The 25,331-nt window shown below is 39.4% G+C and overlaps 2 protein-coding genes across 5 annotated transcripts in view; both read left to right on the top strand.

Annotated features, from left to right (window-relative positions):
- LOC109070371 (brefeldin A-inhibited guanine nucleotide-exchange protein 2-like) overlaps positions 1-4,894 on the top strand; it is a 32,717-nt gene extending 27,823 nt beyond the window's left edge. For all 3 annotated transcript variants that reach the window (XM_042712972.1, XM_042712971.1, XM_042712970.1), the window contains exons 37-39: positions 34-172; positions 533-650; positions 3,283-4,894. In XM_042712972.1, the coding sequence (XP_042568906.1) occupies positions 34-172; positions 533-650; positions 3,283-3,447 (422 nt within the window). In that variant the 3' untranslated portion in view covers positions 3,448-4,894. The remainder of the gene's footprint in view (positions 1-33; positions 173-532; positions 651-3,282) is intronic.
- Positions 4,895-5,507: 613 nt separating this feature from the next.
- LOC109070376 (bcl-2-like protein 1) overlaps positions 5,508-25,331 on the top strand; it is a 23,326-nt gene continuing 3,502 nt past the window's right edge. The window contains exons 1-2 of one of the 2 annotated variants that reach the window (XM_042712973.1): positions 5,508-5,764; positions 7,963-8,667. In XM_042712973.1, coding sequence (XP_042568907.1) covers positions 8,092-8,667 — 576 coding nt within the window. In that variant the 5' untranslated portion in view covers positions 5,508-5,764; positions 7,963-8,091. Of the gene's footprint in view, positions 5,765-6,417; positions 6,663-7,962; positions 8,668-25,331 lie in introns of those variants that run through there. The other variant, XM_042712974.1, reaches the window with a different exon arrangement.

Here is a 25,331-nt window from a genome sequence, read left to right as displayed (position 1 = left end):
TTTTATTGTGTCTTTTATTATTCTTGTATGTAGGCTTTAAGGGGAAGTCAAAACCGAATCTTCTGAAGCAGGAGACCAGCAGCCTGGCATGCAGTCTGAGGATCCTCTTTCGCATGTACGCCGACATACAGCTGCGAGACTCCTGGCCAGACATCCAGACACGCCTGCTGCAGTAAGTGCAGCCGTCTGCCTCATTCATTAATCACACCCGCTCACCAAGCTCAACACAAAGACAGCTACTTTTATACAATACAGTCTGTGCTACATGTTCAGATGCACCTATTATTTGAAGTAATTGCACGAGTTGATTTTATTTTATATGAGAATTTCATTTATAGTGACATCAAGAACATGATTCCAGAGATGCACTCAACCCTGAATGTGTAATAATCAGATCAGTTGTATGACTCAGTAGGAACTGTTTTATGTAAAACATTGAGGGATGAGTCACATAATCAAGTTCTCTGATTTACATGTGCTGTACGGCAATGTATTGGGACAGTAATGATATGTGTGTGTGTGTTTGATTTAGGGTGTGTAGTGAAGCCCTGGCTTACTTCATCACTCTTACCTCAGAGAGCCACCGGGAAGCCTGGACGAGCCTCCTGCTGCTGCTCCTCACCCGGACACTCAGACTGCCTGATGACAAAGTAATAACATACATAAACAAACACTGAACCAGAACATTAGATGCATGGTGTTAAATTTATCACTGAGCTTAAATAGTCATGACAACACAGGTTGTTTGTCATTTTTACAATTCAACTCGAGGTCCCTGATTAGATGGTTAAAGATAGTGGTACACTTTTTACCTTTCATGTTGAGTCAGACATTAAAGGAGACATATTATGCCCCTTTTTACAATATCATTTTGAAAATGCCTATTTTAAGTGGAAGCAGAAAGCTGTTTTTCGTGCCTGTCTCTTTAAATGCAAATGAGCTGCTGCTCCCCGCCCCCTTTTCCAGAATTAAGCTGTGCCATTACAGCTCGTACCTGCTAAAAAAAAGTGTTGGTTCTGAATTATCATGTTTATCGCACTAAAATCATGCGTTTTAAACTTCTGATATACGGTTTTCTCATTCACACACAAGCTTACGTTAAAAACGCAAGTTACAAAAACAGTAGGTTATGTCTGTGAAGGTAAACAGCTGGGAAAGAATTCACTTGTTTATTTTAGATCTGTGTGGCAGCAGCAATATACAGTAAATAAATCAATAAATCCACTGCTCTGTTGTCTCCTCTGAGTCTGGGACTCTAAACAGAGTTCTGTGCTCGTGTGCGCAGCCAAAGGCAGAAGTGAGCATGCTTTGCTTGATCTTTCACCATGGCATTAGTGCTGGTACACCGTTGTCCCTTGCGAAAGCAAAATGACAGCGCAGTGGGTGGAAACTTACAGATTAAGGGACAGTAATATTATAATGAGATCCTTTTGCAACGTCGCTAGGAGAGCAAAATCTGACATGCTCGTTTTCTCAGACTGGGTTAATCTTTTTAACATTTCCTTGGTTGGTCGATGCACCAGGGACCTGATTATAAGCACTTAAAACCTGGAAAAGTCAGATTTTCATGATATGTCACCTTAAACTAGACATCCTGTTGGGTTCAGCCACTAGATCTTGGTTTTATATTGTAAAATATTGACATGTTCCATGTAAGAGCAAGAAAAACAGACTGCAAAAATAGTGTCCTTATTAACCATACAGGTGAGTCTGATGATAAGCCAATGGGTGTTATTTCCTGTAGGAAAAGACTTGTTTTGGATATCTCTCTTATCCTTCAGGGGTCTGAGTTAAGGCTTTTATTAAAGGAAGCACTTGTCAGTTTGATGACCTTTATATGTAAAAGAGACCTGCGCTATTATGCAGACAAACTACTAACAGCCTTGGGAATCTTCCCTGTCCATAACTAAAATACACTTTTCCATTCACCACTGTTCTGATAATATCAGGTTTTCCCAGCGGCGTTCCACTCCAGATTGACACTCTGCTATAAGGTCTTTAAGGAAAACCCCTAACTTAAAAGATTTAATGGATAGTTCACCCAAAAAAGAAAATGACCCCATGATTTACTCAAGCCATCCTATGTGTACATGACTTCCTTCTTTCAGACAAATACATTTGGAGTTATATTACAAAATGTCCTGGTGGTTCCAAGCTTTATTGTTTTGTATTTCTAATTTGTATGTCTAATTTGTCTAATTCATTGCCATTAATGGTGGTCGAGATTTTGAAGTCCAAAAAAATGTGCATACATCCATCATAAAAAGTGCTCCACACGGCTTCAAGGGGTTAATAAAGGCCTTCTGAAGTGAAGCAATGCATTTATGCAAGAAAAATCTCCATATTTAAAACTTTATAAACTGTAATCTCTAGCTTCTGTTAACTGCCGTACGTTTGTTCATGAGAGAGTGGCGTTCCAGCGAATGACGTAGGTGTAGCGTAAACTCAGGTGAGAAGTGACGAACACGGAAGCGCAGAGGAGAGCGCAAAACAAAGCTCCGGTCACAAATTAGAAGTACAAAACAAGGATTTTTAAAGAAAAATGTTGGAGGATTTCAATATAAGCCAAGAGGAGACTGGTTTTTCTTTGCTGTAAAAAAAAATTGGTTCTCACGAGACTAGCATATTCTCACCAGAGCTTATGCTCCGCTTACGTCATCTGATGGAATGCCACTCTCTCGTGAAAGTGAGTATGACAGTTAGTGGAAGCTAGAGACAGACAGTTGACAGTTTGTAAAGTTGTAAATATGGATATTTTTCTTACGCAAATGCATCACACAGGCTTCAGAAGGCCTTTATTAACCCCTGGGAGCCATCTGGAGCACATTTTATGATGAATGGATGCACTTTTTTGGGCTTCAAAATCTTGACCACCATTCACTGTCATTATAAAACTTGGAAGAGCCAGGACATTTTTTTTTTTTTTTTAATTTTTTTTTTTATTTTTTTTTTTTTGGGAGAGGTGTGTGATATACACCTAGGATGGCTTAAGGGTGAGTAAATCATGGAGAAATTTTAATTTTTGAGTGAAATACTCCATAATACACTTATACGCCAATAGCCTTGTGGGCAGTGCGCCGACATATAGTACTATTACGCTCCAGGCGTCCCGAGTTCGAATCCCGGCTCATGGACCTTTCCTGATCTCGCCTCCTCTCTCTCCTACTTCGCCTCCTGTCGCTGCTAAACTGTCCTATCAAAATTAATTCAATTAAATTTAAAATAAAATAAAATAAAATGGCGTTAGCCCGTGAATGTCTAACATTGTCATCTCTCTTTCAGTTCAAGCCTCATGCGTCCTGCTACTACCACCATCTGTGTGAGATGATGCAGTTTGACCTCATTCCAGAGCTTCGTGCTGTTTTGCGGCGATTTTTCCTTCGCATCGGCTTCGTCTTCCACATCGCCGCTCCTGAATTGGGCAAAGCTCAGCCTTCATCATCATAATGTGGATCAGAACTGGGAAAGATGAACTGGGAAGAAAGCGGGTCTGTAAAGTGGATGGAAGGTCTGCGTGTATAAGCCTCTGCTGTGATTTGAAGGACTGGACAGGAACGCAGAATGGTTGCGTGTGACTGTCCCATACTTTCCTCTGCCAGTCCTGACTCATTGCTGTCAGTCGCTCCCCTATGAGAGAACAGCAATGTGACTCAGCAGGGTGACTCTTCTGCTGTGTCATCTGTCTGTGCTGTTAAGAGTCATGAGTCATATTTGTTTATTTTTATTTTGACTTTCTTCTGGATGGCTACGAAAATAATTTATTACCAGTATTGCTGTATATCTGGTTTCTGATCGTCTGTTGATTTAATTGTTTTGGCTTTTGTCCTATCTGTAAATTTTTGTCTGTTTTAAAGGCTGAAGAAAGATAGACATATAGAAATGAGACCATCCCCTGTTAATAAGAGCTTGTAAATGACACCCAGCGTGCAAAGAGCTTGTGCCAGTGAATAATGGCATATTTGTTAACGATTTGTTAAGGTCCAAAAATGTCCATTATCATTGTCCTTTATTGATTCATCATACAATTAAACAATTAACTCCGATTTAAATTCACTCAAGCAACCTCACAGAGCTTTTTGCATTTAAAATGCTTTTAGTTTGGGGTAAAAGACTTGAATTTGGTTTCAGTGGGTTCACACTAAACCCCAAATTTTCCTAAGATTGTTACGGTTGCTTTCAAAGCATTTGGTGTTTATTTTACATGCTTGCTAATCCAGACCAGCCAGACACTACTATTCCTTAAATGCCACACATCATGCTCCTTTGGTTTCCATCATATTCAGATTTATTGCTTTTTTTCTTTTTCTTTTTTAAGGGTTTGGTAATCCTTTTTTTTTTGGTTCATATTTATCATTGAAATCTTAAGACATCTAATGAATATTTAATTTTAGTGTACTAAAGTTTGCTTAATAGATTTTTTTTTTAAACAATTCATTTTTGCAAGTGCTGTTCACTCTTGATTTGGAGTCAGACTGAATCAGTTTACAGCACGGATGCCAGTCACTGATGTCATTATAAAACGAGTGAAGTGGGAGAAATACAGGAATACAAATGTACTGTATAATCCAGGTATATCTTCATTAAACCCCAGAAACATATGACTTGCTAGTGTATTACCAGTGTAGATTCAACTCCCGATTCATTTTCACGAAGGATGTATTTCATTCTTGAGGTGCATTTAAATATTTTCTGAAAAGCATTCCTTCCCTTGCAACTATGGATGTCTACTTTGCTTCCCTTGAGACTGGGAAATATAAATATATATAGTATATGAAGAAATACAATGTGTAAAGTTTTCATGTAAAATATACAGAATAATGTTCAACTCTATACATATTGTGACGTAATCTTACAAGCATTTGGTGAAGTAATCAATAAAGTTTGAAATTCTGAACCATTGAATTTTCTCCTACCTGTACATGTTGTTACTTCTATATTAAGGTTTTCAAAGAGCGGTCTAAAACTGAGTTTCCTCATATTTTTATGGCAATATCTGTATAACGATCTAAAATGCATATATATTGTTGTAAAGTTTGTTCTTTTATATTTGGGGTCTCTTGTTTGAATGAGAGTCTGGGTGGAGGGTCCTTGAGTGTTTAAAAACTGCTTTATATCATGACAACACCGGCATATCAAACGAAGAATTTCATTTTATTAATATAGCGAAGATTTGTACACATTTAAATACGCCACAGGGTGTCGCTGTAACAGACGCATCACGCGCGTTTTGGGGTAACAAAGGTTACCATAGTAATTCTGCCACTCTTTGTTTACTGTACATCTAAAATGAACATTCATAACGTCAGTTAAGTATTCATATACAAATATTTGTAGTCAGATTAAGAAAATTATCGAGAGGAATTTATATCAGACCCCATAATGTGTAAAAGTTGCGAGTTCGTTATGATGTAGTCATCAGTATTAGTAGCAGTTACACTGAATGGCGCGTCTCGACATTTGAAAACATAACGTTAATCGAATGTTGCTTTTCAAACGATAATACACTTTAATCAACGACTCCGGAGTGACTAAAACAGTTACCCCGTAAGCTAGCAGACTCAGTCCACATCTGATGTGTCTTCTGTAATGTATGAATAGGCCCGTAGTTTAAAGAGCAGCTTTTAAAGGGGCGGAACTAAGCGCTGCTGAATGTTCTGAGCTCTGAACGCGCGGCTGACAGCGGCTCTACACCGAATGCACTCTGGTCGACGAGAAACTCGCCGACATCGATCATGTGGGAGAATTTGCCTTTCCAAATATCAAAGTAAGTGCCAAAGGTCTGCGATGCGGTATGAAATGTGAGCTTTATCTTTATAGCCGCTTCCAAATGATTTCGTGTTTCCCTGTACAGCCAGTCCATCTTCCATGACGCTAGCTAACGTACACGGCTAACTAACCTTAGCCGAAGGGGGAAGATTGACGTAAAGTTAGTTGGCTTGAATTTAACAGGAAACGCATTCTTGGCCAACAAGAACCATCAAGTATGTAGGGCTGTTGTTAATTTGCTCTCTTACTAGTATGTGGTGTGTCTCATGACTTAAATGCCTGCAGAAATGCATTGCATTCATTCGAAAATAAATCATAAAGGGGTGTTTAATTTCACTTACGTGCCTAAATAATGTATGCTAGCTGTATGCACACCGATAAAAGATTACGACATTATTAAATAATATACATCCAGTGTTTCTCCTCAGGCTGACATTTGGAGAGCTCTCACGCTCTGCTTGTGATCAGCGGCAATGTTTGGCTGACAATTACGAATTTGGTCCTTATATGTCTGTTTTCTCGGACTGCAGTGATTCTGTGCGGTCTCTTCTCTTACAGTTTGATACGTCTTGCATTAAACACAGAACTGACTGGTTGTTTCCGCTCGGCCTGTGCTATGGGCCCGAGGATGAAGCCTCTATTACGTAATGGTTGGGGCAGGCAGCGCGAGCGTCATTTAGGTGATCATATCCTATCACGGAGAGGGGAGGTCTGCTTTAAAGAGAAATACCCAGCACTCGCTCGTTTTTACCTCATACAGTATTACTTTTGATCTGCCGCAGTTTCCATTTGATATTGTCGCTTAATCTATAACTAACATTCACATAAACTCACTGGAGTTGTTTGCTTGGTTGTCTTAAACTACGAGAGGAGAACGTTAAGCAGACTGTGTTATGGTAAGCTGAATGCTCTTTTACTCTCCGTGTTGTCACGATCTTAAATGTTGTCACTAAGCACGATAACGTGGGATAAAGTAGAAAAATGTGGACGTTGAAGTTGCAAAATGCATACCTGTATATTAGCCACTACTGTATGTAGACTTTCTCTTAAGAAAAAAAGAAGAAGTTTCTTGAGAATTCTAACATGAAACAGTGAACTGCTTTCGTGTTCGTCTGTAAGGTAACGTTATTCATACACGCGGGGGCTCTATGTGGGAATGTGCGCAGTGCTGTGAGCTGACATCGTGTTTGTAAACACACCGCGTGTTTCCTTATTAGAATCTTAAATAATTCACTCTTGGAAGAGTCTGCTGATCAATCCAGAGACGTCAGTAAATGCGACCACATCATGTAATAGACTTAACGTTACATATACAGTACATGTGGAATAAAGAATGTGGCTTGTATTTTAGAGAATATGCGTCATATTCGGACAGAGGGTCATGAGTCATTTGTTAAGTAGCAAAATATGTGAATTATTGTTTTATTTATTACATATTTTTCCCACGACAAAAAGAGCAGCTTCTGGAATGTTCATGTGCTGTGCTCTGAGCCTCGTTGTCAGCACGTGTTTGGCTGATCCAGTGTTTCCTGAGAACTCTCGTGCTTTTCCCAGGAGCGATCAGATAATGCACCGCGGCAACACCCGCGATGTGGTCAAAAAAGACGAAATCAGCAAAAAAATAAATGTAATAATACATTTATGTAATTTTAAATTCATGTATTAATTTCAGTCTTTGTTTGTTTAGCTGAGATTATACAAATACATTAAGTTTTTTAATTATACATGAGTTGTCAAAACATTTTAAAATGCGTTTCTTATGTAAACCGCCATGAAGCACTTGGGTATCTTTTGTCTGCGACTCATGACTGGTTCTTCTGGCACCACAATTAAGGTCCATTATAGATTTGTTGAAATGAGGGAATCATAATCCTGGCCACGCTGTCTGTTCTTCCCCCATGCTGTTTAAAATTCACTCATGTCAAGGTCTGTGTACATTTAGCCATGTCTTGGACAGGGGGAGAAGGGAATATTGTCCATGTTTTTCATTTGGAGGCAGGTGATGAGAGGCTACCATCTGTTCCTTTGATCAAGCCTCTACATTAAGTAAGAGGGCTTTAGAGGGTGAAAAAAAAACTGTTTATCTTCAGTGCCTCTTAACCTCTTCCAAAAGTTTCACCCTGACCCCCTCCTCTCCGTTTGTGAAAATGATTGCGTATTTACGGATCAATTCATTGCACTGTTGTCTTACCACAGGGTATGAGCCATTGCACCATCCCTGAGCGTCGGCAGAAGCCTAAGAAGGACGCAAGGGTGTGCACTGTGTTCTAAGAACGAGCAAGTGGATATTCAGACATCGGAGAACGACAAGCAACAACGTGAATTATGTCTTACTATAACCGAGAACTGGTGGTGTTTTTTATTAAATACAAACTCTCGCAGAGGAACTACCCCTACAACCACATTGAATTTACAGAAGACACAAATCGGACTGATGCGGCGGAAGGGAATGATGATGAGGAGGCAGCAGGAACGACGACCCTCGTTAATGGATCCCTGAACGGAACAAGTACTGGTTCCACTGGGACCCCACCAAGGTCCCCCGCTTCAACCCCCCAGCGTCAGACGAACGGGACTGGGGGTCTGGACGCTGTAAAGGAGGCACTTCGTGATTCTGCCAACGAGTTTGAGCTGCGTTATTCCCAAGCATTCAACGACCTGTCCTTGCAGCTCCACATCACGCCTGCCACGGCGTACCAGAGCTTTGAGAGCGTAATGGATGAGGTGTTCCGCGACGGTGTCAACTGGGGCCGCATCGTGGGACTGTTTGCCTTTGGAGGGGCTCTGTGTGTTGAGTGCGTGGAGAAAGAGATGAGCCCACTAGTGGGAAGCATCGCGGAATGGATGATCGTCTACCTAGACAACAAAATTCAGCCCTGGATCCAGAGCCAAGGAGGATGGGTGAGTGGAAAATTACTTGTATTTTTCTCCTACCCTGTTAGCTTTCTTCAGTTTGATCGCAAGCAGCCTCTATATATGTAATCTGTTTAGGTTTATGGTGTCATATTATTTCCATCTCAAATTTTCCTGTTTGATCAGAAGATATCTGTTCATTGGATTTAAATCACTCTTGGCCAACCTTGATGTAAAAAGAGTCTCTTTTAGGCCTCGACAAAGGAATAGTTTCCCAAAAATGAAAATTCTGTCATCATTTCAAAACTTGTAAGACTGGTTAATCTTCGAAAAAACGAATTAAGATATATTTAATGAAATATGAGAGGTTTCTGTTCCTCCAGTGAAAGTCCAGGTAACCAAAACCTACAACATCCAAAAAGGTCATAAATCTGTTGTAAACTGAATCCACATGAATCAAGAAGATCAAGGATCTTCTAAGGTTTAGTTGCCTGTACTTTTAATGGAAGGACTGAAAACTCTCAGGTTCATTAAAAATATCTTAATTTTAGTCTTGTTTGGTTCGATTGAATCAAACTCAAGTTCGTTTCCCCTCTTTTTGCGGATCTTTTGCGCAGGTGTGAGTACAGCAATCGCACACTGGTGCGGACCAAACTATAGTACCAAGACCCAGCTGAAGAGGTGGTCTCTGTCCGATTTCAAACAAACTCTGGTATGGTTCGGTGTGAATATGGTGTGAATATGACCCGACCTCGATCTGACCCAATTGCAGAAATCACACTCAGAAACAGACAGCTTGCACATGTAGTGCTGTTTTTTTTAAAAGACAGCTTGCTGTTTTTAAACCACAATCCTTAAAAATGCATGCAAATGATGAATATTTGTGACCATGGTGCACACCAACGTGACATGAGCATGCTAAATAGGCTAAATCTGCTGCAAAAGTTACCATGTATATGTTGGGGGGAAATAGTAAGGAGATATTTGAATCATTTATTAATAAACTAGTGTTTTGTGAATCAGTGTCACAAAGATGAAATTGATGATCCTGACTCTCCACAAATGATTCAATATGAAAGTGAAAAGTGAAAGTGAAGTGACATGTGGCCAAGTATGGTGTTCCGTACTCGGAATTTGTGCTCTGCATTTAACCCATCCAAGTGCACACACACACAGTAGTGAACACACACCCGGAGCAGTGGGCAGCCATATTGCTGCGGCATCCGGGGAGCAGTTGGGGTTTCAGTGCCTTGCTCAAGGGTCTCACCTCAGTCGTGGTATTGAAGGTGTAGAAAGCATGCTGGTCATTCACTCCCCCCACCGACAATTTCTGCCAGATCTGAGACTCGAAACCACGACATTCGGCTTCGGGTTACAAGTCCAACTCTCTATCCATTAGGCCACGACTGTCCCAATGCCGACGCCTAATAGCGCACATTTATCTAGGTTAAATGTTTAAACTAACTAAACTGATATGCTTTAAAAATTTTGTATCTATAGATTTTATTTTCGACAAGTCGTAAATACAAGATCATATGACATTGTCTCATATGATGGTCATAAGTTTCTTTTTAGCGCATTAGTATCTGATAACACCAATTCGTAAAATAATAAAAATTGCACTACAAAAGATCTCCATGATTAGCCTGTTTTCTCACTTCCTGTTTTCCCTGTTGGAGAATTTCTGTCCAATAAATGGATGACATTAGCACACATGCAGTTTTGTTTACAATTTCTAGTTCACTTGCAAAAAGTGCAGTGTGAATGCGAACCGCACCAAACAAAAAAAATCAACATTATATTTGGTCCAGACCAAAGCAACTGAACTAGTGGACTTTCCTGGTGTGAAGATGAAGTCCTATCAGTTTGGAACAACATGGGGTTAGAAAATGACAGATTTTAATTTTGGGGTGATCTATTCCGTTAAGATTTTAATTTTTTTTTTTTTGTTGTTGCCATTTGAGATTCATATATTTTGTTAAGCTTTTATAATACTGTAATAGTCCAGGGAAAATGGATGTTATTGATGAAAGAGTGTGTTTTGCATGGCCAAACCTGCTGGCTCCCTTGGGTCCAGATGGGGGCTGTTTTTAGCGCCTACCCTCTCTTGGGCCTGGGTGGGGATGCTGTAACTCTGTGGAGGGGAAAGGAATGGGAGATAAGATAGCAGAGCCACAGCCACTGGTTAGCTGATTATTGATTTCCATAGTCTTAATTCCCAATCGAAGAATGGAGCAGAATCATTAGCATGTGGGAGACAAGCACATATGGTTGAGAATGGAGGGGAATGCAATGACAGTTCATTGTTTTCCTTTCATCTTTCTCTTTTTGTTTTCACTTTTTTTCTCTGTGTTATTTCCCCTCGGTCAGCTGTCCAGTGATGAAAGGCGGCATGAGTAAAGTCATGTGAAAACCCTTTGTGCTGGTTCTCTTCTTTATGTAGGTTGTACGAGTGGCAGGTAATGGAGGGGTCCTGGCCAATTCAGCTTTTTCTCTTTGTGATCAGGGCTGCGATCTGATTGGGTGGGTAGTGGGGGTGAGATATGGAAGTGGATTGTAAAGGTCATTTTTAACAAGGCTGGTTTATTGCATTTATGGCAGACTGGTTTTGTTAATGTTGTTTTTTTTTTTTTGTAGTTTAGATGCTCATTTTCATTTGTCAATGTGTCGTTTAAAAAATCTTGTTTTGTTTTGTTTTTCCTTCCCTTGACGTTCCTTTTTGCTATGTTGTGATGTCTTGATTGCACAAAGAATCCGGAATTGTGTAGAAAGTAAAAGCCAACACAAAAGTCAAGTCATTTTATCTTGAATCTCTCAGCATGTGATCTTATGAATGAGAACACAACATCCACAACAAACAATCTTTAAATGTTAAATGTGCAATAAAAAAGATTTGGATAAACACGTATATTCTAAACTGACTTTCTGTACTTTAAAAACTAATTACCTAATTAACTAATTGCTAATGCATTAATCTTGCATATATTCATAAATAGTTTGCTTTAACTAAAATAAAGTTTTTTTTTTTTTTTTTTTTTTTTTTTTTTTTTTACCTTTTTTTTTTTTTAAATAAAAAAAACTCTTTTGTTAATCATTTTTGTCATTAATTTTGTTAAAGAGATTAACATTCGGCTACAATCTGTTTCAGAAAATTAACCTATGAAATTTATGCATTTTGTATTTTAAAGGTGGGGAATGTATTTTTTTCAAAAACGCTTTAGAAAACCGAGTTGGCCCAAATACCAAAACAAACTTGTAGCCAATCAGTAGTGAGGTGGAGGAGAGAGAGCTCAGTGAGTGCACGGGACAGACATTATCTGAGCTGAGTGACGACAGAAAGATAGAGATGGTGGATAAAAAACAAAAGAGGAAAATGTCTGTGGAACAAAAGAAGGCTTACGATAAGGAAAGAAGGACCCGTGTAAATATCGGATCAGCTTTCCAGTGCTGGAGAAAACTCAAGGAGAGGAAAGGCCTGCGATCGGACGCCGAGGTTGCTTTGTTTCTTTTCGATAGTTGAGTAACATTGGTTTTGCTTTGTTTCAAAGAACTAATATATGCTGGCTTTTGCTTGAATATGCTCGTGTGTCATGTTCGCTTGTTTGTTTATTTGTTTTGGTTTTTTTAAAAGAACTAGTTTTTGTTGGGTTTTGTTTGTTTATGCACCCTATAAGTCTGGAGCATGTAAACCTCCTCCACTGTCTGTTTCAAGCGTCAGCTCTCAAAGTGTGTCTGAAAAGTGAGATAATGTTTAATACAACAGATAATAATACAGCAGATTCTGCCATAATCGTTGCCTGGGTTGCGTACGTATGTGGGGGGCGGAGCTTTCAAAATAGTGCGAGACCCTTTTGGGGTCTCATTTTCGTGACAATGCGTACAGCAATGTGACGTGAGCATTCATGCTGTTATTCACGTTTCTGCCTGCATCCCCGTGTAATGCATGTAATACTGGCGAAATTCAAATAATGAAAAAGTATTGCCGTAAACAATGTATTTTGTTTTGTTTTTTGTTTGTCTTAAATTCGTCCATCCGATATATATCGTCATATCGGCCAGCCCTAATTATGCTGTGTTTGAAGAGTTGAATGGCACTACAATAGGCTAATGAATGAATTCTTGAGGTTTCACATCCTGTGGCAAACAGCTGCAGTTTTGGTTCATCTTGAGCAGAAATTGTAGGAGTGTGTTCTTCATGTCACTTCCTCAATGGGGAAGGAAAATGAGGTCTGCGTGTCTGACATACAAAAGGCAGATGTGCATGTGTAATATGAATGTAGGCCACCTTTTGTGCAGACTCCCACTCAACCTTCTTCATCTCCATCGCATTCGGCATCAATTTCAGTCTGAATTTAAGCAGCAGTTGTCTTTAGGATGCTCTGTCTCAATCAAGCTAGTGTAGTTCATCTGTGCGCTGTGGCGGCGGGAGGCACGCATAAGCACACATGCATGCTCGATTTCACGGTTGAACTCTCTCTAGTGAGCATTTTCCACACATCGACGCATTTTGATGGAGGGGGTGGGTTCTCATGATATTTATTAATCTCAATTTTTGCATTGTAGTGAGGTTTAAAAGCAGCTGACACAAACCAAAGAGTGCCGGCAGTGTTTTTCTATGCAATGGGACATCCCCTTGCTGTGGAAAGAAGCTGGGAATGACCATTTCAAGTTTCACTCTCACTCACACACTTCTCGCTTATTCAGGATTATTTTGTGCATGCTTGTTTTTCCCCTCCCACACAGGCAGTTTCAACCACCTTTTTGTATCGTTCTCTCTGCCTGCGCCGAGTTACGCAGTTGTTGGCAGCTGTATGATGCAGGTGTATTGCAGTACCTGAATATAAGGCTGTTATTCTCTCTCCTGCTCTGGGGAGATCTGCTGTGATACAGTAATAATGCCCAGAGGTGCGGTCACATCAGGTCTTTTTCCTTGTGCATGATCACCATGATGATTTTGTGAGTGGCAGAAAATATTAGTTGGACAGAAATTTGGAATTGAGATAAAAGGATAAAAGGTGACCGATAAAGACATGAAGACACACGGATGAGAATTGGTAAAAATTGAATTATTTCAGTTCCTATTACGTTTCCTTGTACTACTTATCAAACACATCATGTGTGTCTTGTTGAATGCGTATAACCAGTTGGTAACAACACTTGATTGAATTCTCACATTTAGTTAAAAGCTGTATTTGTTTGATTCACTAAAAGGAACCAACTCATTAGAGCAGTATTGTTAATTGTTATCTATAGTTAAAACTATTAAAAATCATTAATCATTAATTCACTTTTTGCATCTACAGAAGAACGCATGGATAAGTCAATCAGTTCTAGTATTTTTGAAAAAAATGTTTTCCCACTCGATAGAGAGACTGAGAAAAGGAATGACTGACGTGAATGAGTCTCCACTACAGGAGTCCCGTGCCTGAGGGGGTGGGGGTATTACCAATTAGGCTTGAATTATATGTGAATGTGCTGAGGGTAACTGCCTTTGTTCATATAGGCTAGTACAGGATAAATTATTTGCAGTTGATGAGAGTTGGAGGCCAAAATAACAATAGTGCATACTTTTTCACTCTTATTACACCTGCTTTGTTAATTATTCCTCTTTTAGTGTCTGTATTGTAGTAGTCCCTTTGAAACCCTCATTAGTGTCCGTTGAGGTTCCTTCCCTGTGGTTCTTTTCCTATCTATATGATTGTATTTAGAACAGTGATTATGATTAATTACATACTTACACACACACACCCCTAGTAGTGATGTGCTCATGCATGCTGATAAACAAAGGCCTGCCTTTAGCACGTTTTAATCACTGTCACCACAACAGAGGTCTTTGTGTGACGTATGGCTGTTACCGAGAGTTTCATCAAACATATAAGCATGCAAATACAAACACACACATACCGTATACACACACACACACTCACTCATCAAATTGTCTATCATGTTTGCACGAGGAACACCCACGGGACCACCCCCTACTCCCCATCCTCCATCACTTTTACTTTTTCTCCTGCCTCCATCTCGTGTCCTTCCTTCCTTCCTTCCTTTCTTTATATTCTCTGTTTCTTTCTTTCGGTCTGTCACCCCCGCCTTTCCCTCGGTCTCACGTGGGCGGACGTGTTGCAGATCAGACATGCAACAACATGCCCGCGTCACCGCAGTTAGTGTCCCTGTTCACTCCTTCATTCTGTCTCGTTCGTTCTGCATTCATCCGTCCATCCATCATCCCTCATCCCTCCACCTTACTGGTCATCTCTATTGATTTGGCAGGCATGATGACCATGCGTGTTTGCGGCCCTCCTCCCGCAGTAATTCGTCTAGCTTTGATACATCAGCACCGCCCACTCTGCGCCTGTGTGTCGCATGACAGACTATACGTCTGCTTTTGTGCTCCTGGTCAATTGTGTCTAGGTTTGGATTGCACGTCGCATTTTAAATGCAATATGTGCATTATTGTTCCATTTCATATGTGTTTACAGGCACATGCCTCTCATTTGCGCAATTATTTCAAGGTATAGCACATGCTGAGCATGTGATTACCTTAAACAAAGGAGTTGCGGGTGCACGCCTGCAGCGTCCAGGTGAGGAGCTTGGCTGTAAACACACAGTGACAGTAGCAGTGGAAATGCTGATCCAGATGTTATCCTCCATAGACACTGAAACAGACCTCATCGTCAGTTCGTGCTTAAGCTAATGTTTATTTGTTGCTGTTGCCAGTGGCATTGCATATTGCTATTCTCAAGGTTGTAGTTCACACCAGACTTTTTGACTGAGTTCATCACCAAAATTTGAATTATCTTTTTATATTTCACAAACTTCATTTTTGGACCTTATCATGTACATGCCTTTATGTGTGTGGCTGACTGAGTGAAAATGGCAGTAAACAGATGGTGTGATTCAGTCTTATTCCAGCAGCCTTGTCACCAACGAGTGAGAGAGAAATTGGGGGAAGAGAGATGGAGAAAAGGACTGACACTATGGTAGTGCACTCCTCTTATGTCACAGGCAGGGGGGAGACAGGGTTCTGGCCTCACCTTCAAGGAAGGTTGGGCTGATCCATTCTGCCAGGGTCACGGGGGCTTGGGGGTGGAGATGGAGCATCCCAAACATGAAAGAGGGAAGAATTGTTTTGGTCCATGTAGTTAACGGTAGAGGCTGAAAATGTAGAATTTTTTTACAGCTTTTATATAGTTTGTTCACCCAAAAATACAAATGTTGTCTTTTACTTGCTCTAAAACCATGTGACTTTCTTCAATGAAACAAAAGAATTTTGACATTATAACCACCAATCAAGAGCAGCATCAACATTCAAATTACAGGATTTTACTTTTTAAGTGAAGCGTCTCTTTAAATGCATACATGTGCACAACTAAAGCAAATTTGTGTCTGTTAGCAGTGATGTCACTAGTTTCTCTCACCTAAGGGTTTGTGAATTCACCTAGTGTATTCCCACACACATTATTCTGTTGTGATCTTGCGATGATGCCAGTATTTTTGTATATATGTGTGATGTTCAACTCGAGTGGATGTAGCTTCTTAGCTGAAGCTGCTCTTAGCTAATTAAACATTTCCACACACACTTCTCTGTGTGTTGGTCAATGGTGTGGAAGAGCGACCTGCACCTTTAAGCCCGGTTCTTCTAATGCACTTTAGCCAGGATTAGCCAGCATCATCGAACCGCACTGCAATTAGCCTCTAATAACACAAATAACGGCCCACTGAAAGGACCCGCTAACCATTTAGCGGCTCTATTGCCGTTCCACAGAGCAGTGGACAAATTAAGCTTCTTGTCCATCTCACAGAATTATGACTTGTGTGTGAAAACAAATGTGCTTTGTTTTTATAAAGGGTCATCTGCGCTTCACTTTTGCTCCTAATATGTTGCATTGAACATCAGCCTCTAGCTATGCAGAGCACAGGGGGATTTTTTTAAAATCATCTTAGTGTGCTTGTGTTTGAGTTTTTATAAATGTGTTAATACTTTTGAATTGAAGACATGAAGAGATGGAGTCATCGGAGACCTGAGCTCAGCACAGTTTTTCCAGAGATGACAGTCTCAGGTAGGACTGGGAGAAGCTCAGTCTGAGTGATGCCTGGCTGAGACCATATTAGGAATCAGATCGAGATCATATTCTAGCCTGTGCCGCTCTGGACATAACATGACTGTTGCTCTGCTTCGACTGAACTGGCTTATGCTGGAAAATCAGGTCATGAGCAATTTCCCCTCTCTCTCTCTCTTTCTCACTCATTATTCATCCTGTATGTTTTATATTATGTCCATCCCTTTCCCTGTTTTCAGTAAATCCCCTCTCTTTCTATCCAGCTTTCTCTCATTCCCGTATAGCTTCTAGTTAAAATCAGATTATGGAGAAAAAAATCAGAGGCCCCATCAGTAGGATTAGAATCAGCCGTGAATAAAGGCCATGACGATGGAGTCGCATGGATTTGAAGTTACTGATCAAGTGTGTTGATATCCTCTCTGATTGTCATCAGTCATATATGCGACCTGTGCTGGCAAAATGAGTCACAATGAGCAATTTTTCAACAATAAGTTATTTTCATAAAATGACTGAGCTATTCCTGTTTGAAGTCTGCAAAATCTATTTTGAGAAAAATCAAGTTAAAGTTTTCTGAAGGTTCCAAAGCAAAATCACCTGCAACGCTGGATCTTTTACTCCACTTCTTTTCTTAATAATAATTACTATATTAATAGTCACAATATAGCTATTTTTTATCTTAGTTATTATAAATAAGTATAGGTGCAAAAAAAAATACAGTAGAACAAATACAAGAGAGGAAAAAAAACAAAGAATAATAAAAAAAAAACATTCAAGTAAGCAAGTAAGAAAAACAAATAATCAAATGTAAAAATCCCTTTAGTGTGTTCATTACAAATAAACTGATTACTGGAACTACAAAAGCAGTTCAATCAAGAACAGTAAGTGATTCACTCTTTTCTTTTATTGTTAGATTAACATTAATGAGGCAGCCTATATTAAGACCTATTGTAATGCATGGATCTAATATAATTTTACACATCAGATGTTTTCCCCAACAGTTCCCCAAACATTCACTTAAGACATAACAGATCATGCGTGAATACTTAAAGGGATACTCCACCCCAAAATGAAAAATTTTGTCATTAATCACTTACCCCCATGTCTTTTCACACCTGTAAAAGCTTCGTTCATCTTCGGAACACAATTTAAGATATTTTGGATGCAAACCAGGTGGCCTGTGACTGTTCCATAGACTGCCAAGTAAGTTACACTGTCAAGGTCCAGAAAAGTATGAAAGACATCATCAGAATAGTCCATCTGCCATCAGTGGTTCAACCATAACGTTATGAAGTTTTCTTTCAAATCAAAGCTAAATGCACGTAGAAACAGCGCATCCTTGTGGCGTGGATGATACAGAAGAGCATACGCAGCAGAGACCCAGAGGAGACTGTTGACAAAGGAATTGTTGAATAAAGTCGTTATTTTTGTTTTCTTCTCTTACAAAAAGTATTCTCCAAAATATCTTAAATTGTGTTCTGAAGACGAACAAAGCTTTTACGGGTTTGGAACGACATGGGGATAAGTGATTAATGACAAAATTTTCATTTTGGGGTGGAGTATCCCTTTAAATAATGTAATTCTGTGTATATTTATTGGGATTACACGCACACTTCGGATGACAGTCAGTGCAAGAAATGAGTGAAGAAAAAAAGGTACTCCTCTCAGAAAACGCACAAATAAAGATACTTTTAGATGTTTAATTACTATTGAGAGAATTGGGATCGCTAGACGAGGGCTTAATGAACAAATTTTTGTGAAAACCTCAAACTTGACAAAAATTTACATTTTTCACTTTTTTTGCGTGTAGCTGAAAATTAGCCTGTGCGCATTCTGACTCGTGTCAGCACCGATTACATATTGTTAGGAGTCTCTTTCTGGGGTCCACCTTGTTCTCCTCCTCAGAAATGTCTGCTCCACTAACGTCATCAAATGGAATTTCAAAAATGTTTCAAACAGTATTCATGAACTCTCCTTTACTGCCGGTGGTTGACAGATTGGTTGAACATTAGTTATTTTGAGTTGGTAAGGCTACCACAGTGTCTACTTTTTTTAGGGAAATCTTCCAACAAATGGGATTGACCAACATATAGTTCATTGCATTTTTGAGGAGATTGTGCAGCATTTGTGATATGAAAAGCATGACTATATGCACAACACCATTCTTGTACTTGCATGCATGCTCGGTTTCAACATCATCCAATATGCATAAGTCCTACAGTCTGTTTCTTGACAAATATCCCCAGAGGCTATGTCTGCCTGTAAGAACAGGTTTAGGCCAGAGGCTGGTAAATTTGGCTGTATGTGTGTCCAAGCGCATGCATGAATGTTTTGGTCTGTATGTATATGAATGTATGCAGACTGTGTGTGTCACAGCTCATTGGGATTTGGCTGACAATGAGAGCTGATGTTGGTGATGTCTCCCCGGTGAGATGCAGAACAGATTGGAGTCTGAGCCCCACTCTCCTGACTCATTAATCTTCTCTTTAATTCATTTACGGTATGCGCAAACATGGCCACATTGCCAGGCAAGCGCAAAGGACACCTCCCACAGACAGATCCTCCAGATTTATAACCTAAAATAAAACAGGGAGGTGTGCTGCTCGGATTACTTTACATGTTGTGATCTAATTGGATGTTCTGTGGTCTAAATTTTGGCCGAGGGTTTAGTGGAGACTGTTTTGTTGTCAGCTGAATTTGAGGTGTGGGGCTTCAGACCAGTGTTTTGTTTCAGGTGTCCTCACCTCTCACCAAACAATTACATAATGAAACACTTATAATGTTTCAGGGCAAAGACTGATGTAATTGGGAACATTGGATGTAGGACATTAGTTAATAAACTGAGAACTGTGGTTAGTGTGATTGAAGCAACAGAGCTGCTGGAGTTGTACGGCAACATCTATCCAAGCCAGTGTTGCTGTGGTTTTAAGGTGACTGTACTTTCGGTGTTTGGGAAACTGTTGTTTGGTTTTCATCAAGGGTGCTGCTTCCTGTATTTGGATTACTGAACAAATGTTGAACAGTTAGAGAACCTTTTCGTTGTTGTCTGTTTTAGGTGTTTTATATTATAAAATCTGATATTAAAGATTTTTTTTTTTTTAATAATTCATTCATTGGTCAATATTATATATTTTATTTTGCTTTATTTTCACAATTTTTACATTTAGATTACTTTTGCTATCATCCAGTTCATTAAAACATTTATGTACTGGATGATTATTTAATAACACTGTTTAATGTAACCTTTAGGAAAATTTTCAAACTGTACATTATAATATGATTCCTAAATTTACATTTAAAACTGAGATTTTAGATTATGGTGATTAATTTTTCATTTCTTCAGACAAAATAATACAGAATTTTAATATCAGCCATAACACAAAAATCATTACCTTATTGTATCCACCAGATACATTAAGATAATGACAGAGAAACCAGACAGATACTTGCTCTCTATAAAAAGTGAGAGACTGTCTAGATGGACTGTAGGTGCATGCTGATGTCATTGACATCTAAAATGGTAAATGCCAAGCTGACATCAGAAATTCCATTTGCCGTGAAGCATGTGTCTCTTCACAGCATCACCCTCTTAGAGTAAGTGAGATCACATTGTCGACCCGAACTGAAGAGATGACCATCAGTTCAATCAGAGATCAAGTAGTGGCTAACACAGTCTTTGACCTTCTTGATGTTTTACCCTAAAAATGTTGCAATGCAATTTCACCTTCTGTAAAAATTGACATCCTGTTTGTTTTGCAACATTTGTGTAATTCTCAAATGGCCATGGCTGTCACGTATCCTGCCTTGTGATGGTTTAACTGGGTTTGTTTTGCTTCAGTCCTCTTTTTACTTCTTTTCTCACTTTCTCACTCTCTCGACCATCCCTTCAATCATGGGCTGGAAATTTCTGGTTTCAGCTTGAAGTCTGAATGACTCAGCAGAGATTGAGTGAGAAACAGCAAGGCCTTTTCTTGATACCACACAGTTCCTTCCTCAAACCACGTTTCGTATCAGCTGATTTCTATACAGGAATGAGGGTCTCCAGCATTCCTCAGCGATCGCGAGGAAATCCTGCCATTCCGGCCTCTCTGTAATTGTTCTGCTCAGTGCTGGTGTGTGGGCTTCATGGCAGAAAAGTCACACTGGTTTCCTTTTGTCTCACCACTCATGCATTTTAAAGACGCCAGACGGTATCTCAGAGCTTTGTGCAAGGAAACCTCTTTAACATTCCAGGTTGTTGTCTCATCTGAACGTGGCTGCTTTTTTTGGTTGCCAGCCTCAGGCTGTAGAGATCCAGGATGAGCTCTTTCAGTGGTACTTCCTAGGAATCGTTATTACGATTGCTTATGGTAACGGATTTGAAAAAAAAAAACATAAGCCTAAGGATTAAACTGATAACTCGACCTGCATTGTTTATGCTTTGGACATCAGTAGGGATGGGTATCGTTTTATCTATATTTTATCTATTTCAATGAGGCCATGGGAGAGGAGTTGTGAATGGCAGTGAAGCAACATAACTGACATCTGTAGGTCACATTATAATGATAACATCACAAATGTATTACGTCCAGATTGAATACCTAATTAGAGTATGTGATTTCATTTGCAGCCAAGGAGTGGGATTTATAGAAATTGTCATGCTTAATGTAGAGGTTTTCAATTAAAAAAAGTTAGTGTTTTTTTTGTAAGATATGTATCTAGTTATTCTCGTTGTTTCTTAGAGGATTCTCATTGGTCAACCAAATGAGAAAATGCTGAAACAGAAGTATTGATAAGAAAGGCCACCCATCCTTCACTAACTTCTGTACAGACACACCAGTGTTTTCTAATCAGTACAGAAGTGGCCACGCTGTGTTTTGAATGAAATGTGTTAATAAGTGTGTGCATCATCAATCATCTTGCTGAAAACAGAACAAGCTGTTCCAGAAAACAAGTGTCTGTCTTCACAAACGCCACGGCAAGGGTTAAGAGGTCAGGATGGTGTAACAGTGGAGAAACCCAGCTCTCTGACTTGACTGAACCAAACAGAACTCTTTGTACGACACACTCCTAATCTCCCAAACACACACACTCTCTCTTTCATGAACAAATTGCTCTTCTAACAGGATGGGGTTGGACTTGATGTAATACACTGATGTCAGCAGAGTAGCTCAGTAGCTGTATTGTAACTGTAGCAACATAGCGGTGAGGATGACTTCGTGTTTTTGCGGTCTAATCATTGGTGCCAGCTTTAATACCCCTCTAGTACCTCTCCTTCACAGTGTTCCTTTCAGGAACAGAATCGGCCCCTTTCTTGGCCTCTATTTGGGTATTAGCCTATGCTAACTAACAGAACGCAGGCACCTTGCACCTGGTTTCACTCTCTCCTGTAGGGCCTGGTTTGTATATGCTCTTTGTTCAGATAGGGCTATGGAACACGCCTGGCAGTCACCGCTGCCTAGCAGCCGGTATCTCTTGGGAGTGTTCACACAACCTCAGCGCTGTTTGGAGCCAGTAAAAATCAGGTTTTCTTGACAGATTGTGTTTGTGTACAAATACTTTCTTACTCAGTCACACCTAGTGGATCAATGTGAGTTTGGGAGTGGATCTTTTAAGGTGTTTTTGCAAGATATACAAAGAGTCTGGTTGGTTAATGAACTGTTTAAAAAATTTGTCATAAATGCTGTCATAATGGTCAGGCATATTACACTGTGTTTTTAGGGACATGTCAGGGCATGTGCTGTACCTGGCTTGGTGGGCTTGGGATTATTAAACCCCTACATTGTGTTAAAGGGTTAGTTCACCCAAAAATGATAATTTTGTCATCGGTTACTCATCCTCATGTCATTCCAAACCCATGAGACTTTTGTTCATTTTCAAGAAACAAAGATAACCTGAGAGATTTGTTACTCCAGTGAAAGTCTAAACATCTCAAACTTTATTGCTTCAAAATGTTCATAAAAAGATTGTAAAAGGAATCGAATCCTTATCCGTATGAATCACACATCAAGAAAGAATGTTTGAGCCTCCATTAACCATATTCGGTATGCTCCATGTATGTGTACTGATCGATGTTTATATATAGTAAAAGCTGAAATTTAAATAGTTCATCATATAATACAGTCATATCTCTTCAGAAATCTTGGATTAAACCACTTCTTTTATGATCTTGTTATAAACGTTTTAAAGTGTAAGAGTTTATTAAACTTTCTTTTTAAGTTAAGCATTAGGAAAATCTGAACACATACAGGTTTCATTTTGATAGTAAGCATACGAAATATCCCTGCTGCCTAGTAAAATAGAAACTTAAGAAACTGACAAATTGTAGTTGTCTGTTGTTTGCCAGTTATCACAAAATGAATGTGATTATGGACTTAGATTGAACATGAAAGAGATACTTTTAATTGCTTGATGCTTTATAATACCACGTCTAGTTTATTAGTGGTGTTTTCTAAAGGCCCGGTTATACTTCACTTTCTGCGTTTCGTTCCATCTCGTGCACAGCCACATCCACACAGCTTTCAAAGTATACTCAACCACGGATGTGCCCGGACAGACGAGCTTGACGCATGCACAGTACCATACAGTCTGCTTGATTCGCTGTCTCTCAATGTCACAACAACTGCGTCCGCACGGTCACAAAAATTGGGCTGCACCCAGACGATGTGTGTGGACATCCGCAGACAGTTCTGGTGATGAAAATTGCATCACGAGGAGAGATGGCCAAAATACACTTTGGGCTCAAGGCAAGCATCACCATTACTTACTCTTGGATATTTAGACAAAGCTCAGTGACGTTTCATCTGATGACTAGTTCATTAAAGCATATGCATGAGACCGAGATCTTTTGCTTACTCACTCCAGCATGAAAGATGTCAGCTCAAAAGGTTAAGCCACACCTCCATATCTGCCCCTCCTGGATCCACATATCACATGGACTGCCTGTGCCTGTACTTTATTGCACATACCCTATAGCACATAAAGCACTGTAGGATGTGTGCTGTTTTTTGCACCATAATCTTACTGCCAAGAAGCATGCCGTAACATGTCTTAGATTTATGACTTGGACAGTAATCAAAGAGTCACATTCTTGTCATACCAGTGTACATTGTTCTCACTGTGTTCTCACAGTTGCACATACTGATACTCACTAATGCGTGTGTGCATTAGGCTTGGTTCTACTGTCAGATCATACTGTTAGCATTCCTGCAGGGGTTACTCACGTACCTGTTAATGCATGATGCAAATTCCACTGCTCTCTACCTGCATTGACTGTAGCACACCCTCTCTGTTCACCATTCATGATGAGGTCAGTGTGGTTCATGTTTAAACTACCTAAGTTTGACAAAGGTGTGCTTGAGGAAGTGCATGAGAGAAATTATATTTACTCTTCAAGTCACTGTACATTGACATGGTAGTTTACTTTTATTCTTGATTGTTCTTATAGGATTGTAAATGTTCTGTAGGATGTACAGTAGAGCGTGATGGATTTGTTTTTTTCTTTTAAATAGAATTTTGCTCTATTCGAGCATGACTGTCATATTGCTGTGGCTTATACTTTGATTAGGGGGTTGTTTGACTATACTTTTTTTTACCGTTTATATTACAGATATGATTCAGACATTAAATTGTGTGGTTTGTATGCTGTTATTTTTCTAAGCAATCAGACCAGAATTTAAAAAAATGGAGTGGAGTGAGACCCAAGCACCAGCTGCATAAACTTGGCCTTAATGTTAAAACGGTATCTTAAGTACGAGTTCGATCAATAAGCAGTTAGCCAATAAGTAATCAGTCTTATTCTTGGAATGAACTTAAACTAATCTATGCTTTTATGTAACTGAATTTAAAAAAATTTAATAGTCTTAAAGAAAAAAATTTGATGACTAACCAGTCTAAACCTTTTATGCAACTGGCCCCAGAATAGAGACCAGAACTGTAAATATCTAGCTGTTAGTTATATTATTAATAATAATCGAACAATATAATCATAATTATTGTAGTAATTGTTGTTGTTATTATTATTATCAATGTTGTTGTTGTTGCTGCTGCTGTTTATCATAGATTTGTGTATATATAAATGTTTTTGTGAGTGTTTTTGGGTATCTGTGTCCACTGCAAGTGAAAGTGAGTTGAGGTCTTGACTTGTGATGTCATGTGCTGCGTCACTGTATGTGATAACCCCTCTGCTCTGGAACTGCAGGTCTGTTATCAGCCTCCGCCACTCCCATTACCCCTCCCTCAAACTTGCGAAATTAATTCCTGTGAATTTCATCTGGTTCCTTTTGTATATCACTCTGCTTTTTTACTTCATTGCACACATCTATACGACGGATCTCCTTGACTATACCTGTCACATATCAAAACACACACTCCACCTGTTTGACTGTTTCTTACTTCCTTCTCCTCATCCAACTCTTTCAGCCTCTTTGTCAGTTAAAACAAAGTACCTGTCATTACATTTGACAGCTCCACCCCAGATTATATAACCACGGCTTGTGGGATGCAGTCATTTTCCATAGGTCAGTTGTATTTAAATTGTCCATTGTTCTTCCATCAGACACCCATATGACCTCTCCTAGCTGCTCCCAATTTGTATTATTGCACATAATATTTTTAGTGCATTGATGATGTAAATATATTTGTAATGTTTCACCATGCACAATCAGTTTCTAT

The sequence above is a fragment of the Cyprinus carpio genome, chromosome A23 (assembly GCF_018340385.1).
Source record: "Cyprinus carpio isolate SPL01 chromosome A23, ASM1834038v1, whole genome shotgun sequence".
NCBI lineage: Eukaryota > Metazoa > Chordata > Actinopteri > Cypriniformes > Cyprinidae > Cyprinus > Cyprinus carpio.
The sequence above is the reverse complement of the archived record's forward strand: the minus strand, read 5'-3'. Positions and strand labels throughout refer to the sequence as shown.